The sequence below is a fragment of the Zootoca vivipara genome, chromosome Z1, assembly GCF_965207765.1.
Source record: "Zootoca vivipara chromosome Z1, rZooViv2.hap1.1, whole genome shotgun sequence".
In the NCBI taxonomy this organism is placed as follows: domain Eukaryota; kingdom Metazoa; phylum Chordata; class Lepidosauria; order Squamata; family Lacertidae; genus Zootoca; species Zootoca vivipara.
Window position 1 is genome coordinate 21,010,237 of NC_142583.1, and position 14,083 is coordinate 21,024,319.

Consider the following 14,083-nt stretch of genomic DNA (forward strand, 5'->3'; position numbering starts at 1 on the left):
TCAAAAGATCTCAGGGCTGTGTACAACATTAAGAAGACATTTTACAATGAAATATTGCTTGAAGCAGCCTTAAGAATCAGTTAAACTATTTCTCATTTCCCTGACTCTTAGTATCATAGCTTCTCATGGAGAACACTAGCATGCTGTGGTTTCAAACTTTATGTATTTATTTATAAAAATATTTATATACCGCTGTGTCATAGATGTATCACAGCAGTTCACAACAATATAAAAATGTAAAACCAATAAAATCATTAAAAGTTAAAAACAAGCAAAAAGAAATTTATAGCATAAAAAGACCACTGTGGCCTGCATAGGCCTGGCAGAACAGAAAAGTTTTCAGTGGACATTTAAAAGTTGGCACAGAAGGTGCCTGCTGAATCTCTATTGGTAGGATGTTCCACAGGACTGGGCTGATGACACTAAAAGCTAGGTTTCACCTACTCGGGGAGCAACCAAAGACGTTCCTGCAGATGATCTCAGTGATCAAGCTGGTATATAAGGATTCAGGTGATCCCTGAGGTGTCCTGGACTCAAGTTGTTTAGGGCTTTGTAAATAAATAAAAGAACCTTGAACCTGGCTTGGTAGCAGATGGGCAACCAGTGCAGCCGTTTTAACAATTGTGTCACTCCCACAAGTGGTCTGGCTGCAGCATTCTGCACTGGCTGGAGCTTCTGAATCAGACCCAAGGACAGCCAAATATATAGTGCATTACAGTGGCCTCGAGATTATCAATGGACTATAGTGGTCAGGAATGGCTGTGGTTAGAGAACCAGATGAAGCTGGCAGAAGGCACAACTAGCCACAGAGGACAACAGGGCCCCTAGTGACAAAGATGCATGTGGGAGTGCCCCCAAACTATGCACTTGCTCCTTCAGAGGGAGATTCCCAAAGAGCTTCCGTCTTCCCAGGATTCAGACAGTTTATTGGCCCTTATCCAGTCCACCACTGCATCAAGAAACATAGTCTTTGGGTGGCATTCAATGCTGCCATTCTGCTTTTGATGTAATGGAGAGAACCACAAAGATAAAAGGTAAGGTGATTTTTGCAGATTCCATCTTCCTGCTGCGTCATCAGCGCAAGTGCTTCCAAAACTCACCAAAAAGGGTAGAGTGCTACCACCAAACTTATTAGAGGCAAGACTTGTGGGATCAATGGCAACCACAAGTTTTGGCTAACTAACAATGATAGTCAAAATTTGTTGCCCTCCTTTCTAAGAGACAAATCATCAGTTAGGTTTTCAATATTACCTTTGACCTGCTTTTCCAATTGTTCTTTCAGTTTCAGAATTTCTAAATGTAGTTCATTGTTTTCACGGGTGAGCCTAGCATTTTCTTCTCGATAAGGTTCTAGAATAACGTCAAAGTTGCTGTATTCTTTTTCAAGTTTTCCAGCAGATAGCTTAGTACTCCGGAGGCTCTCAGTCGTATGAACAAGGTCACTGAAATGGAAGGAAAACAAATTTCCAGGCTTGAGAGAGGAATCCTATAATGGCCAAAACTAGTATTTTGTATAAATACCCTGCTCCAGTCACCCCCTAGGCCAGAATAGAGACAGATTTTGGCTTGGGGTACTAGCCAACCAGATTAAAAGTAGAACATTTCATCTATTTCCCTATGTCTATGTAAGTATGCATGGACTACAATCTTAACCTTACTTAAATGGCCAAGTTTTCATTAAAATCAAAAGGGGATTTACTTGTACACGCAATAAAGGAGGAGACAAGCAGGCAGCATTTCTAAGATTAATGTGCAACATTTGGTTGGCAGAATTTACCCTGACTTTGTGGCTACATATACAAGACATCCCACTTATGCATGAAACCAAACATTTGTTTTTTCAGGATGAATGCTGCTTACAGGAACAGCATTCGCACCATTCTTTAAGCTGATTGTTCAAATTAAACCCTATTTTTATTGGCTAGGACATTTAATATTGTACACCAGGGTTCCCTTATGTCACAGGAATGTTCCTGTTACAAATTTTTCTATGCACTGCACTCAGTCATTTGTTCTAAAACAGTTGCTTATTGCAGCTAATTTTAGGCATGCTTTTAAAAGCCAGTTACAATACATTCTAGTGAAATCTGAAACTGATGTCTTTAGATTGTGTACAGTGAGGTTACAAAAGATTACTTTAAATTGCATTTCAGGATTAACATAGGATATTTGCTTTGACAAAGCCACCTCAATGCATTTCACAGAAGACTAATTTTCACCACTAGTGTAATGTAGTTAAACAGCAAATAGCAATCCAATAGCACCTATGAGTACATTTTGCTATTCCCTTTTGTTTTGATACCTAAAAAGCTTTTCCACCAAAGGCAAACTCTCCACTCCTAATGGTTGTCGATAACCCAGCTGATCCAACCGCTTCCTTAGATTAACGAACTTTCGTTCTGCAGCTGTGCTCATTGTGAAGATATTTTTGAACTGTCTTTTGTGAGAAAAATGGGATCTGCAAATAATTTAAGCACATGTTAGCTTACACCATTACAACACAAACATGCAAAACCAAGCTCCTTGCATTCTGGCACTTGGTCATGACCTGATACAAGTTAGCATGGTATTCAGGCAGCTGAGACATTACTTTTTACCAATAAAAGGGTGAAATAGAAGAGTATGGATGCAAACTGGAGTGTCCCTGACATATCAAATTCAGAAACCAACAACAGATTAGAGTTCGTAAATAAGATGTAGCCAGGGCATCGCATGAGGTGCAACCAGTCAACCACAATCCAGTACCAATTCAGACCACACACTAGTGACTTCTACACAAAATGAGTTGAAGAATAAGCACTGTGCATGGGGTTTCATTTTGCGATGCTAAAACTGGGGGAAACCCGCCTCTTGCCTTCCACTCTACATCATAGTTGCAGCATTCCCCGAGGCTCTGCGCCCAGTGCAACCAAACCAGTTGCATCCGGGGCCAGCCACTGTCTCTCAGATTGACCTACCTCATAGGGCTGTTGTGAGGATAAAGTCGGGGAGCACGGATATCACATATGCCAGCCTGAACTTCGTGGAGCACATATAAGTGTGTGTGTGTGAGAGAGAGATATATACACAACAGAATCATAGAATTGTAGAGTTAGAAGGTACCCCAGGGGTTATCTAGCCCAACCCCGTGCAATGCAAGGAATGGCAACTATAGCATACATGACAGATGGTCACACACCCCTCTGCAAACAACAGTGGGGTGTGTGCTGTTGTTTTTCGAGAGCAACTATTCTACAGCAAGGATTTATAGGAGAAATATAGATATGATGGGTCAAGAAGCAAGCAGAAGAGCAACGACGTAGGAGAGAGGCGAGGCTGCGGTGAGCAGCTGCAGAGACAAAGGGATCGCAGTGAAGGGAGCAAGGGGGGGGTGCGACTGGTGCTCTGGGCGGGAGGGTCAACCCAAGGGGGGCGGCGAGGAGGGGACTAAACATGAAGTAGCGATTGTGGGACCGGGGGGTGGAGAGGGTCTGGCCAGAGCCGCAAGACAAGAAACCCGAAGTGGCTGGCCGCTCTGTGATTGCGGAGGACGAGGGCGCCAGCGCTTTCTCAAGGCAGCCTCGTTCTCAAGGCCCCAGGAAGCGTCACAGCAGCTGAAAGGGCTGCTCCCTTCGCAGTGACGTCACCTCCCCGCCGTCGCCATGGAAACGGGCCCTTGGTGAGGCCTCTCTAATAAATCTCGGCCGTTAAACCCGCGGCCTGGTTCTTCTCCCCCCCACCGCTCGCCCTCGGGGCCCCTCCTGGGTCTCGGGCTACTCTACCTTCGCTTCTTTCTCCCCCGCAAAAAAAAAGCCTCCCAGGAAGTTGGAGCGGCGGTGTGGGCCGAGGCGGCCGTTTGAAAATGGCGCGCGAAGCGTCCGCCGCCGCTCCGCTTCCGCCCGGCGTCGCCCCCAGCAACGGCCCTCCGAGCGCGAGCGCGCTCTGGGGAACTTTTAACGGACGAACCGGGGCTCCGCCGCGCGCTGCCGCAGCGGCCTCTAGCGACGGAGGCTGGGAGGACAAGTTTCGAGAGCCTTTTTAAGGGTCACTCGCCCGGCCAGGAATCTCCAGATGCGCTCTAGAAACTTTGTTGTTGTTGTTTAGTCGTTTAGTCGTGTCCGACTCTTCGTGACCCCATGGACCAGAGCACGCCAGGCACTCCTGTCTTGCACTGCCTCCCGCAGTTTGGTCAAACTCATGTTCGTAGCTTCGAGAACACTGTCCAACCATCTTGTCCTCTGTCGTCCCCTTCTCCTTGTGCCCTCAATCTTTCCCAACATCAGGGTCTTTTCCAAGGATTCTTCTCTTCTCATGAGGTGGCCAAAGTATTGGAGCCTCAGCTTCACGATCTGTCCTTCCAGGGAGCACTCAGGGCTGATTTCCTTAAGAATGGATAGGTTTGATCTTCTAGCAGTCCATGGGACTCTCAAGAGTCTCCTCCAGCACCATAATTCAAAAGCATCAATTCTTCGGCGATCAGCCTTCTTTATGGTCCAGCTCTCACTTCCATACATCACTACTGGGAAAACCATAGCTTTAACTATACGGACCTTTGTCGGCAAGGTGATGTCTCTGCTTTTTAAGATGCTGTCTAGGTTTGTCATTGCTTTTCTCCCAAGAAGCAGGCGTCTTTTAATTTCGTGACTGCTGTCACCATCTGCAGTGATCAAGGAGCCCAAGAAAGTAAAATCTCTCACTGCCTCCATTTCTTCCCCTTCTATTTGCCAGGAGGTGATGGGACCGGTGGCCATGATCTTGGTTTTTTTGATGTTGAGCTTCAGACCATATTTTGCGCTCTCCTCTTTCACCCTCATTAAAAGGTTCTTTAATTCCTCCTCGCTTTCTGCCATCAAGGTTGTGTCATCTGCATATCTGAGGTTGTTGATATTTCTTCCGGCAATCTTAATTCCGGCTTGGGATTCATCTAGTCCAGCCTTTCGCATGATGAATTCTGCATATAAGTTAAATAAGCAGGGAGACAATATACAACCTTGTCGTACTCCTTTCCCAATTTTGAACCAATCAGTTGTTCCATATCCAGTTCTAACTGTAGCTTCTTGTCCCACATACAGATTTCTCAGGAGACAGATGAGGTGATGAGGCACTCCCATTTCTTTAAGAACTTGCCAGTTTGCTGTGGTCGACACAGTCAAAGGCTTTTGCATAGTCAATGAAGCAGAAGTAGAAGTTTTTCTGGAACTCTCTAGCTTTCTCCATAATCCAGCGCATGTTTGCTATTTGGTCTCTGGTTCCTCTGCCCTTTCGAAATCCAGCTTGCACTTCTGGGAGTTCTCGGTCCACATACTGCCTAAGCCTGCCTTGTAGAATTTTGAGCATAACCTTGCTAGCGTGTGAAATGAGCGCAATTGTGCGGTAGTTGGAGCATTCTTTGGCACTGCCCTTCTTTGGAATTGGGATGTAGACTGATCTTCTCCAATCCTCTGGCCATTGCTGAGTTTTCCAAACTTGCTGGCATATTGGGTGTAGCACCTTAACAGCATCATCTTTTAAAATTTTAAATAGTTCAGCTGGAATATCATCACTTCCACTGGCCTTGTTATTAGCAGTGCTTTCTAATGCCCATTTGACTTCACTCTCCAAGATGTCTGGCTCAAGGTCAGCAACCAAGGTCAGCTCTAGAAACTACTAGAACTTAATTCTCTCATTCTGCCTAAAAAGTGAATAAATAGTAATCTGCAATGGATTGTTAATGCCAGCATACCAGAACAGCAAAAACATTAAGGAAGAAACAGAGATGGCTGAAAAGGCAATCAAAACTATTTTCACTGCAGCATCACTTCTTTTATCTGTACTACTTACATATTGCGTATTCCCCCCCCCCCCATTTTTAGTGCTGTGCATAAGGATCTAAATATGGTTTAAGTATCTTATTCAAAACTCCTTTTAGCAATCCATTTCTTATGCAATCCAGGTGTACAACCATAAGGGGCAGAAGTTCTTCCCAAGCTTGGGCGGAAAAACAGATTCAGGTAGGCTTTCTCTCCAGCTGAGTACCGAATTTAGCAGTTTTCTTCATCAATGTGATAACCAATTTAAAGTTCTAGTCCTTAGAATCAAAGAGTTAGTTCAGTGTTTCCAGGGAAGCTTCAACTAATGTATGCATGTAAAAAGTAAAAACACATAAATATAGTATCTGGATCCCTCAGTTGACTGACAATTTTTTCCTTTTGTGTAATGCATGTCATAGGATAGGTAAATAAATACAAGGAACTCCTTTGTAAACGTTATTTTTATCTTGGATCAGAAGAATTACAACCGTAAAGTCATGTAAATAGATTATTGGGAGCATGCTTGCAAGTTCCTTCAATCCATATATTAATACATTTTGATACAGAATCCCTTTCAGCCTTGTACAATAATTTTAATACTTTAACATAATTACTGGACGCTACAGGAAAGCCAAAGAGTTTAGTATTTATACAAGGCTAATATATCAACATGGAAAATAAAACAAGCCAGACTGTGTTACATGTGAAAAAGTATGCTTTAACATTGTTTCTATCAAGTAAGTAAGCAACATTTCTCCTCAGGCCATCAACTGATGGACATAAAGATAATCAAGGACATTCCTCAAAATTCCATCTCACAAAGTAACAAGTCTTCAGTGCTAAAAGTTTCTTCCCAGCAAATTCATTAGTTTATCTTGCTTTAACCCTTGGCAGATACTAGTGAGACTGTGCAATGCTGGAGAAGTAGTCTAAAATGTCTTGGATAGTGAACTCCATAGTAATTCCAGATCCAGGATAACAGCGTGCTATTAAGCCCTCAAAATGCTTGTACTGACGTATGAACTCATCTTGCATAGAATGCCACACCACCTACCAATAAAAGAAGAAAAGCAGAATTTCAGTAATGTAAATATTACAAATCCATGTCACTAAAGGCCTGTCCTGCTGATTGGCTTCACTATTGAGGACAGCTCTGCATCTTCCAAGGAAATGTGTGTGTGGAGCCATTTCCAACATTTAGCTCCATGGTTAAGTATATCGGCACTGTCTCTTTTGCCATCTACCTTTTCCTAGGACCTAGGACAGTGGAGTTGCTGTTGCTATGGAGAGGCAAGGCAAGACAGATGGGCAAGAGCCAATTCCTTGCACACATGCATCGAAAACAGCAGGATGAACCTTCTCCCTGCTCAGCTTTTGCCAGTATATGTACTTTTATATATGCCTTCACATGCAACAACCAGTAAACAGGAAAGCCCACTGACACCATCACAATCCTAGCCAGTTATTTGCTCAGGAGTCCGTTTACAATTGTACCAATAAGACAGCAACATCCTAAAGGCTTCTTTACTTCAGATTATAGGTGGAGGTTCAACACTAGCAAGTGAAATAGAAAACAAGGCTAGAATGTTTCTCTTTGGCGTGCAAGCTTCCTGTGTAGAAAGAGACTCTGAAGTATTCCATCAGGTGAGCCTCACCAAGTGACATAACCCAAACACAGCCTTCCTTCCTCCCTTCTTCTATGTCAATGTGGATTTTCCGTTGTTGCTTTTATTGCTGTTAGGTGCCTTCGGCATCCCCCCCAAATGGAAATGTGGGATATAAATGCAACAATCATATAAATTAACCTGGTTATTGTGTCTTCACTGTGGCCTGTAAGGCTGAATGTGCCCTGCACTTCCTCAAATGTTCTCTCTCCCCCCCCCCCTTCCCGGCTTCACCCTTTATCTGGATGCAGTTCTATGATCTACATCGTTTTACCGCCAGACATTTTCTACCTCAAACGTGTGATGTTCTACCTTAAACAAGAGACAAACCAAGGACAGCAAAAACATTTACACAGCATTAACTGGGTTTATACACACTCTTAATACCTATTATATTACCTGAAGTAGGTTTTCCTCTTCACACAAGTGTTTGTCCACCTTCTTATAAAGGTTGTCCAACCCCTTTTTCACTTCCTTGCCGGGATACTCCTTTATAACTTTTCTTAGCTCCTGTTTATTGAACGCCAGCTGGTAGCTCACTTCCTCTTCTCTTACACCTTGCGCCACACGAGCTTCAACGCCCTCAAAGAAGTGCTAATGTGAAGTATTCAAATATATTAAAATCCACAAACAAAACGGTGCTCAGCCTTAAACACCTGGTATTAAGCGTGGCTTCTACACATTTGAACTATTCTCATTGGAAAGCAGTTTTTCCTGCTTATTTTCGAAGTATGAAACTGACCGGATTTCTCTTACTTGCTATTGTAAGAGAGGTCAGGTGCCACCTAGATCAGCAAAATGCAACTCATCACACACAAAGCTCTACATTCTATGCCTGTGCCCCATAGATATATATGTAGCCTATATTGTTATTTCTGCTTGTACACATTGGTTAAGCTGGACTTCTCCCTAGAGCCACTGCATCATCAATTGGTCTTGCAGGAAGGATTCCAGGAGAGAGAGGGGCATAGGCAAAGACCTTCTGTCCAAGTGGACTTCAGCACCACAGCAGCTGTACTCATCCCAATGGCTTTTTATAGGTTGATATTAAGAATGTGTGTTTGTGTGCTTAAATGAAGTTTATTTATTTTTATAAGCTACCTTTGAAGGATATGCATCCTGAAACTTGGGATATAAAAATGTAATAAACAAAGCCTTTCATATTTTATTTCAGCCCATTTTCAACAATAATGTAGTTAGATAAGATGCTGACTAGCAACAGTACCCCATTTCACAATGTGGATATTTATCAGATCAAAACACCACATATGTTGCTCATTCTACTCTCGATGATTAAATACAATCTACAAGCTTGCCTCTCCATAACTTTTTGAGATGCGTAGCGATAACCCATGTCATAATATGCCATTCTTGTTCCTATCACAACTTCCATCTCTTCTTCAGTATTTTATTGCAAGAGAGTAGGTGAAACAAAAGAGCTTCTGTAGCCTTTGTGAAACCTATTTTTGTTAGGGGTTTTAGTATGTACTCTATTCTTCCATCATCATATGCTATATAATATTACAGGGTGAATGCTAAATTTATGAATAAAAGCAGGTATAAATAGGTCTTCCATACTAATTAACAATTGGAATGTGCATCTTGGGCTGTAGAAGTCTGCTTCTGACAGCCTTCTAAATTTAGTATTTGTTTTTAACCCCCAGAATTGAAGTTATAGAAGGACATGTCTTACATTTAATTTCTCAAGTGGCTGTCCCAAAGAGTAGATGACGTAGGACTGCAGGTGATCCGTATATTTTTGTTTAGCTTCCTTTTTCTCAGCCTCCAAACACGAGATTTTCAACCGAGAAAGAGTTGCAAAGATATGGTGAAAATTCTCCATCATGACCACATCCCGCGGTGTCTTTTGGCTTTCATTTGCTACTTTCTCCACTAAAAAAAACCCCAAACCAAATGACACACATGGTCACACCAACAGCAAAGATGGCAAAGAATCAACACATACATCTCAACACATAAGCATAAACCCTCAGCACATAATTTCTGAACAGCATATATTTAGTTTCAGGTAGGAAGGTAATATCCATGTCTTTTTAAAACCAGACAGTAGGATTTCTGGGATGGAAATAAGATAACCCACTCTAAAAAGAATCCTGAAGTGGCTGTGTTGATAATATACAAACACAAAAGGAACTCTCCTATCAAGTAAAGCACTTTTAAATGCTACATAGTTTAATGGAAAAGTTATGCACTTGCTTATACAAGTCTTAAATTTTGCTAAGTTGTGCCTTAATTTTTTTCCTGTTTGATGACATGCCATAAATACAAGTATACAACTCCATATGGAAAACAGCTGTCACTGTGTTTCTATTAACTAAAAAGGCAAGATAGTGTCCTGATTTGCACATCACATGAAGACAAACCATGGCTTAGCATGAAAATGCAGACTTCCAGAGAGGTCACAGCTGTTTGGCTCACCCCTAGTTATTTCGCTGCTGCGCTGAGTATTGTCATCTACATCTAGATTTGTGGCTTATCTCTTGCTAGACAAACCATGAGTTACAACCCAAGTTAGTCCTATGGTTTACAGCTTGTGGTTTATCCAAGGGAGCTGAACCATGAGCCTAGGTTTGATAACAAACCATGGCTCAAGCTCAATGTAACACAGAAGCAGAACAACCAGGAAGGAGTAAGTGGCTATGTTTGCCTTTCCTGGACCCTGTGTGCTTGCGTCAAACAATAATTCACCTTAGCACGGTGTGTGAACCAGGCCAATATACTGAATGCAATGCTTCCATTTTCAGTTTTAAACCATGTTATAATATAAATAGCTGGCATACGAGGACAAATCAGGGTTTAGTAACAGTGATTGACAGGACAATCAGAGGTAAATTCCAATGAGTTCAAGTGAGGGTAGGACTGGAGCCTTAACCCATTTCATCAACAGGATGACACTATATATGAGATACAACAGAAAAAGGACTGATTATGAGGCAGACCTCACCATTAGTGAAAACTCCCCTAATAAGTTTTAGGTAGGCTTTATCTAGGTCTCCTCTGCGTTCAGCATTTCTGAAAATAGATTCAGCTAAGGCTGCAAACTCTTCAAATTCAGCAACAAAGGGGAGAATTCCAACTTTACTCTTCTTGGATATCTTTACATCTTCCATCTGTTTGATTTGGTTACTCTGAAGAGGAAAAACAAAGATCGCAGACCATAAGTTGTCGTTTTAAACTGAGGAAGGGAGAGAGGCGATACGAAGGCAGATGGATCCAAACTGCAACCAACCAGGAGGCAGGACATGTGCCATCGTTCCTCCACCCCAGCCAATCAGATAGTTTATTATACGATGCCTTATAGTTAAACGTGAGTTAAAGGTCAATGCAAGGGGGGGACGACGACGACGACCCACTGAGCCATAGGACCTCCGTGTATTCCGCATATAGACAAAATAGATTCACACTGCACAAAACATGCTCCTTATGTGTGATCCTACCCCACCTTGTTCTGCAGGGCAGGGATTTCAAGTTATTGGGCGTATATAGGTAGGAATCTATGCACATACACAGCACTGCCATCTGATATGGCCAATTCACTGAGGCAAGGGGAGCAATCCTACTGCCTCACCAAATGTGAATTTCTACCTGGTTTGCCGAATGTGCGCATCGGCCCAAAGAACCTAATCATGAAAGCCGCTGAAAACTTACAATGCACTTGTCAAAGTTCCTTTTGACGGTCACTAAAACGTTTCCAAGTGTTGTGCTGAGGAAGGACGTTGGATCCACGTTTTGGGCTGTCCATACGTGGTGACTCATTTTCACCAGCATATAAAGGGAATTAAAGCTATCAATCTTGTCCCCAAGAGCAATAAGGTTATTCAGTTCTGGCTCAACGCAGCGAAATATTTTTATCATCATCTGCCGGATCATGTGATTCCTGTAAAATACGGTGTGGACATTAGGCAAGTGCGGTACTTACTGAATAATTAGTTTTAGAAATCTAGGTGAACAATTAGTTCCCAGATCTACTGGTACAAAGCACAAAAGGGGAAAAGGGGCTTTGCTTCATTTTAACGTGACACTGCCATGATCTTAAATAATTCCGCTTTTAGAAGCTTTACCTGTCATGATTCTAGAACCTAGGAAAATACATTATTTTGTTTTTGCTTAATACTGAACATACTCTGAAGACATTGACTGTAGACCACCAGTATTGTGTGCCCTTGATAAAGTTCCTCCATCCACCTCCTCTGCATCACTCTGAAAAAAGAAGAGATGGTTTAGAAGGAGATCGCTCCTTGTAGCAACTCAAGTTTTTGAGTCCACAATATTTAAAATGGAGTTGTACCATGGGTGTTCCAGGAATGCTAAGATGCTGTTGAAGTTTGAAGAATTTACTAATGAAGTCTTGTTCTGCCAGACACAAGGGTTCCAGTTCACTTAGGACTTGTTCAAAAATCTACAAAAAACAACGAGAAAAACCCCCATACATTTAGCATACAAATGACTGCCACTCTTGATGGCCCACAGTCAAGAAGCACCATATCTATTTCCTTCGAAGGTACGTTCACACATGGCTCTTGTCTGTGGAGTTAAAAAGCTTCTCTGGTCTTCAGCTTCATGCTGGTAGCATCCACACCGATGAACAAATGCCTAAGCTACTGTTTAACAATGATAGGATCTTGGTATCCTTTATACTATGGTTGAGCATCCCTTAGTCGACCTTATGCTAGAGCTTGCATGTCAATTGCAGGCACAGCCAGCCACACAACACATACACAGACACACAATTATTGCACATATTTGAAGTCCTTATTTCACCAAGTGTCAGGGGATTGTTGCGGCTACTCTCGAGTAAAGACGCTCCAGTCCGTGCTGTCTTTTAAGGTTTTATTGTGCATATTATTTACAGTGCAGAGATAGCAGAAAACATGACCTCTTAGTCGCAGAATGGCGCCCTTCTGCTCCGGGGCCAGCATAATAGCTTGGGCACCCCAAAACGCCGCCCTCTCGCCTTACTTTTGGGCTCGCGCCTCAATTCGGGCGCTGGAAACTGCTGAGCTCCCTGTTCCCCTTGTTGGCTGGGGCAGTGCCTGCGCTCTGACACATCGCTGAGCCCTCCCTTCTCCACGTATTAGCTGGAGCAGTGCAAGGACTCTGATGCCTCGCTGAGCCTTCCCTCCTCCATTCCGCTTCCCCCTGACCTGCTGCTCCCGCTCTCGCTGGGCAAAGTGCTGGTCAGGATGATGGGGGGAGGCTCCCTGACACCAAGGTTTGCCAATTGCCTGCTGTGCCATGCTTATTACCTACCACGCTGTTCTGGGAAGACCCCAAACCTCTGGAGTAGCTTTTCAAGGGGCACAGGGGAAACGGGTTAAAAACTACTCCCCGCTTCTGTTATTGAAGGCATCTGCTGGATCAAAAGCCCTTTTGTAAGCAGAGGGGTGCAATGGGCTCCAGAGGTCCTCGTGCAACATATGTAACACAAGAGCGAAGGCCACAATTACACCTAGTGTGAAAGGAGCGTTGTTTAAGCGCAGTTATAACACGCAGCACCAGCCAATGTGCTTACATTTTTACCTTATCAAACTTTGTTCTATCCGCCACATCGAGGTCAGATGCAGACATGTTCCCCATATCCAGCAAAGAGGAGGACTGAGACCTGCGATTTCCTGAACTCTGAACGGAGAGTTTGTTTAGGCTAGAAGTGGAGCCTGTCAGCTTCCCAGAACTTCCATGAAGACCTAAGGTGATAATGAAAGCCCCGTGAGGAATTGTGCTCTGTGGAATAATGCGCCACAATACAAATAAGCATTGTCTATTCAAGGTTAGCATTCCCCCGTCCATCTAAAGACTGCCAGTACTTCCCCTACATGACAAGCGGACTGTTGTGCTCACGCATTTCTTCACCTACAGGTGAAACCCACATGGTTCAGGAACAAGCACGTAGTGACAGACATTTGGGCTCAGCAAATGCAAGGACTACTGTAGTGCTAATAACATTCCAGAAAAGAGCACAGATAAGGGTGGATAGACAGAACCAGGTGCGATTGATAAGGGGCGTCTTCTAGAAGCAAAGCAGAACAAAGGCAAGAAATTACTATTTTCTTAACAAGAAAATAGTAGCAAACACCTGCTTGAAAGATAAGGAAGCATTTTACCCCCTTGAGGCCTCTTTCAGTAAAATTATTTCAACTGCAGGCTGCCCTTCCAGATAAACTCTAGCAATGAATATGGTATTTTGATCTTTGACCTTGCACAGACTTATTCTGTGGTTTTCCACTTCAGTTGCAGAAAACTGAAAAGCAGTAGTCTTTTATGCAACTGTACTACTTTCAATATGGAAAGAAGCCACCACTGTGCTTTTTTGTGAGAATATGTAACAGCAAAAGATTCTGGCTTGAACTGTTTGTAAATTGTTTTTTTTCTACCTTGCTCTCTCTTGCTTCACTCTATCAGTGGCTTTATCTGGCTACCATGCAAAACCCTAATTCCATGTTAGAAGAATGAACTTAAAATAAAAGAATAGAACTATTTTCCTCCTCTTCTGTGTAAGATTAAACCGCATATTAAAATGCAGTTAATCTTCGTTAGTTAAAACAAGAAACCTTCATAAATTAGGTTTTGGTTTGTTTAATGTTCACTATGGTGCGTGGAAACAAACTGAGTTCAAACCCTAGTCAAGTTCAA

The 14,083-nt window shown here is 42.8% G+C and overlaps 2 protein-coding genes across 8 annotated transcripts in view; both read right to left on the reverse strand.

Annotated features, from left to right (window-relative positions):
- CEP135 (centrosomal protein 135) overlaps nt 1-3,963 on the reverse strand; it is a 34,103-nt gene extending 30,140 nt beyond the window's left edge. The window contains exons 1-3 of one of the 3 annotated variants that reach the window (XM_060278805.2): nt 3,762-3,963; nt 2,303-2,458; nt 1,252-1,442 (exon numbers count right to left, since the gene is read on the reverse strand). In XM_060278805.2, the coding sequence (XP_060134788.2) occupies nt 1,252-1,442; nt 2,303-2,415 (304 nt within the window). In that variant the 5' untranslated portion in view covers nt 2,416-2,458; nt 3,762-3,963. Of the gene's footprint in view, nt 1-1,251; nt 1,443-2,302; nt 2,459-2,957; nt 3,616-3,761 lie in introns of those variants that run through there. The other 2 variants (XM_060278804.2, XM_088660934.1) reach the window with 2 other exon arrangements.
- A 2,248-nt stretch (nt 3,964-6,211) lies between these two features.
- EXOC1 (exocyst complex component 1) overlaps nt 6,212-14,083 on the reverse strand; it is a 29,362-nt gene continuing 21,490 nt past the window's right edge. For all 5 annotated transcript variants that reach the window (XM_088660943.1, XM_088660946.1, XM_088660945.1 and 2 more), the window contains 8 exons: nt 12,974-13,137; nt 11,742-11,852; nt 11,577-11,653; nt 11,102-11,330; nt 10,398-10,581; nt 9,126-9,325; nt 7,832-8,026; nt 6,212-6,818 (listed from right to left, as the gene is read on the reverse strand). In XM_088660943.1, coding sequence (XP_088517069.1) covers nt 6,666-6,818; nt 7,832-8,026; nt 9,126-9,325; nt 10,398-10,581; nt 11,102-11,330; nt 11,577-11,653; nt 11,742-11,852; nt 12,974-13,137 — 1,313 coding nt within the window. In that variant the 3' untranslated portion in view covers nt 6,212-6,665. The remainder of the gene's footprint in view (nt 6,819-7,831; nt 8,027-9,125; nt 9,326-10,397; nt 10,582-11,101; nt 11,331-11,576; nt 11,654-11,741; nt 11,853-12,973; nt 13,138-14,083) is intronic.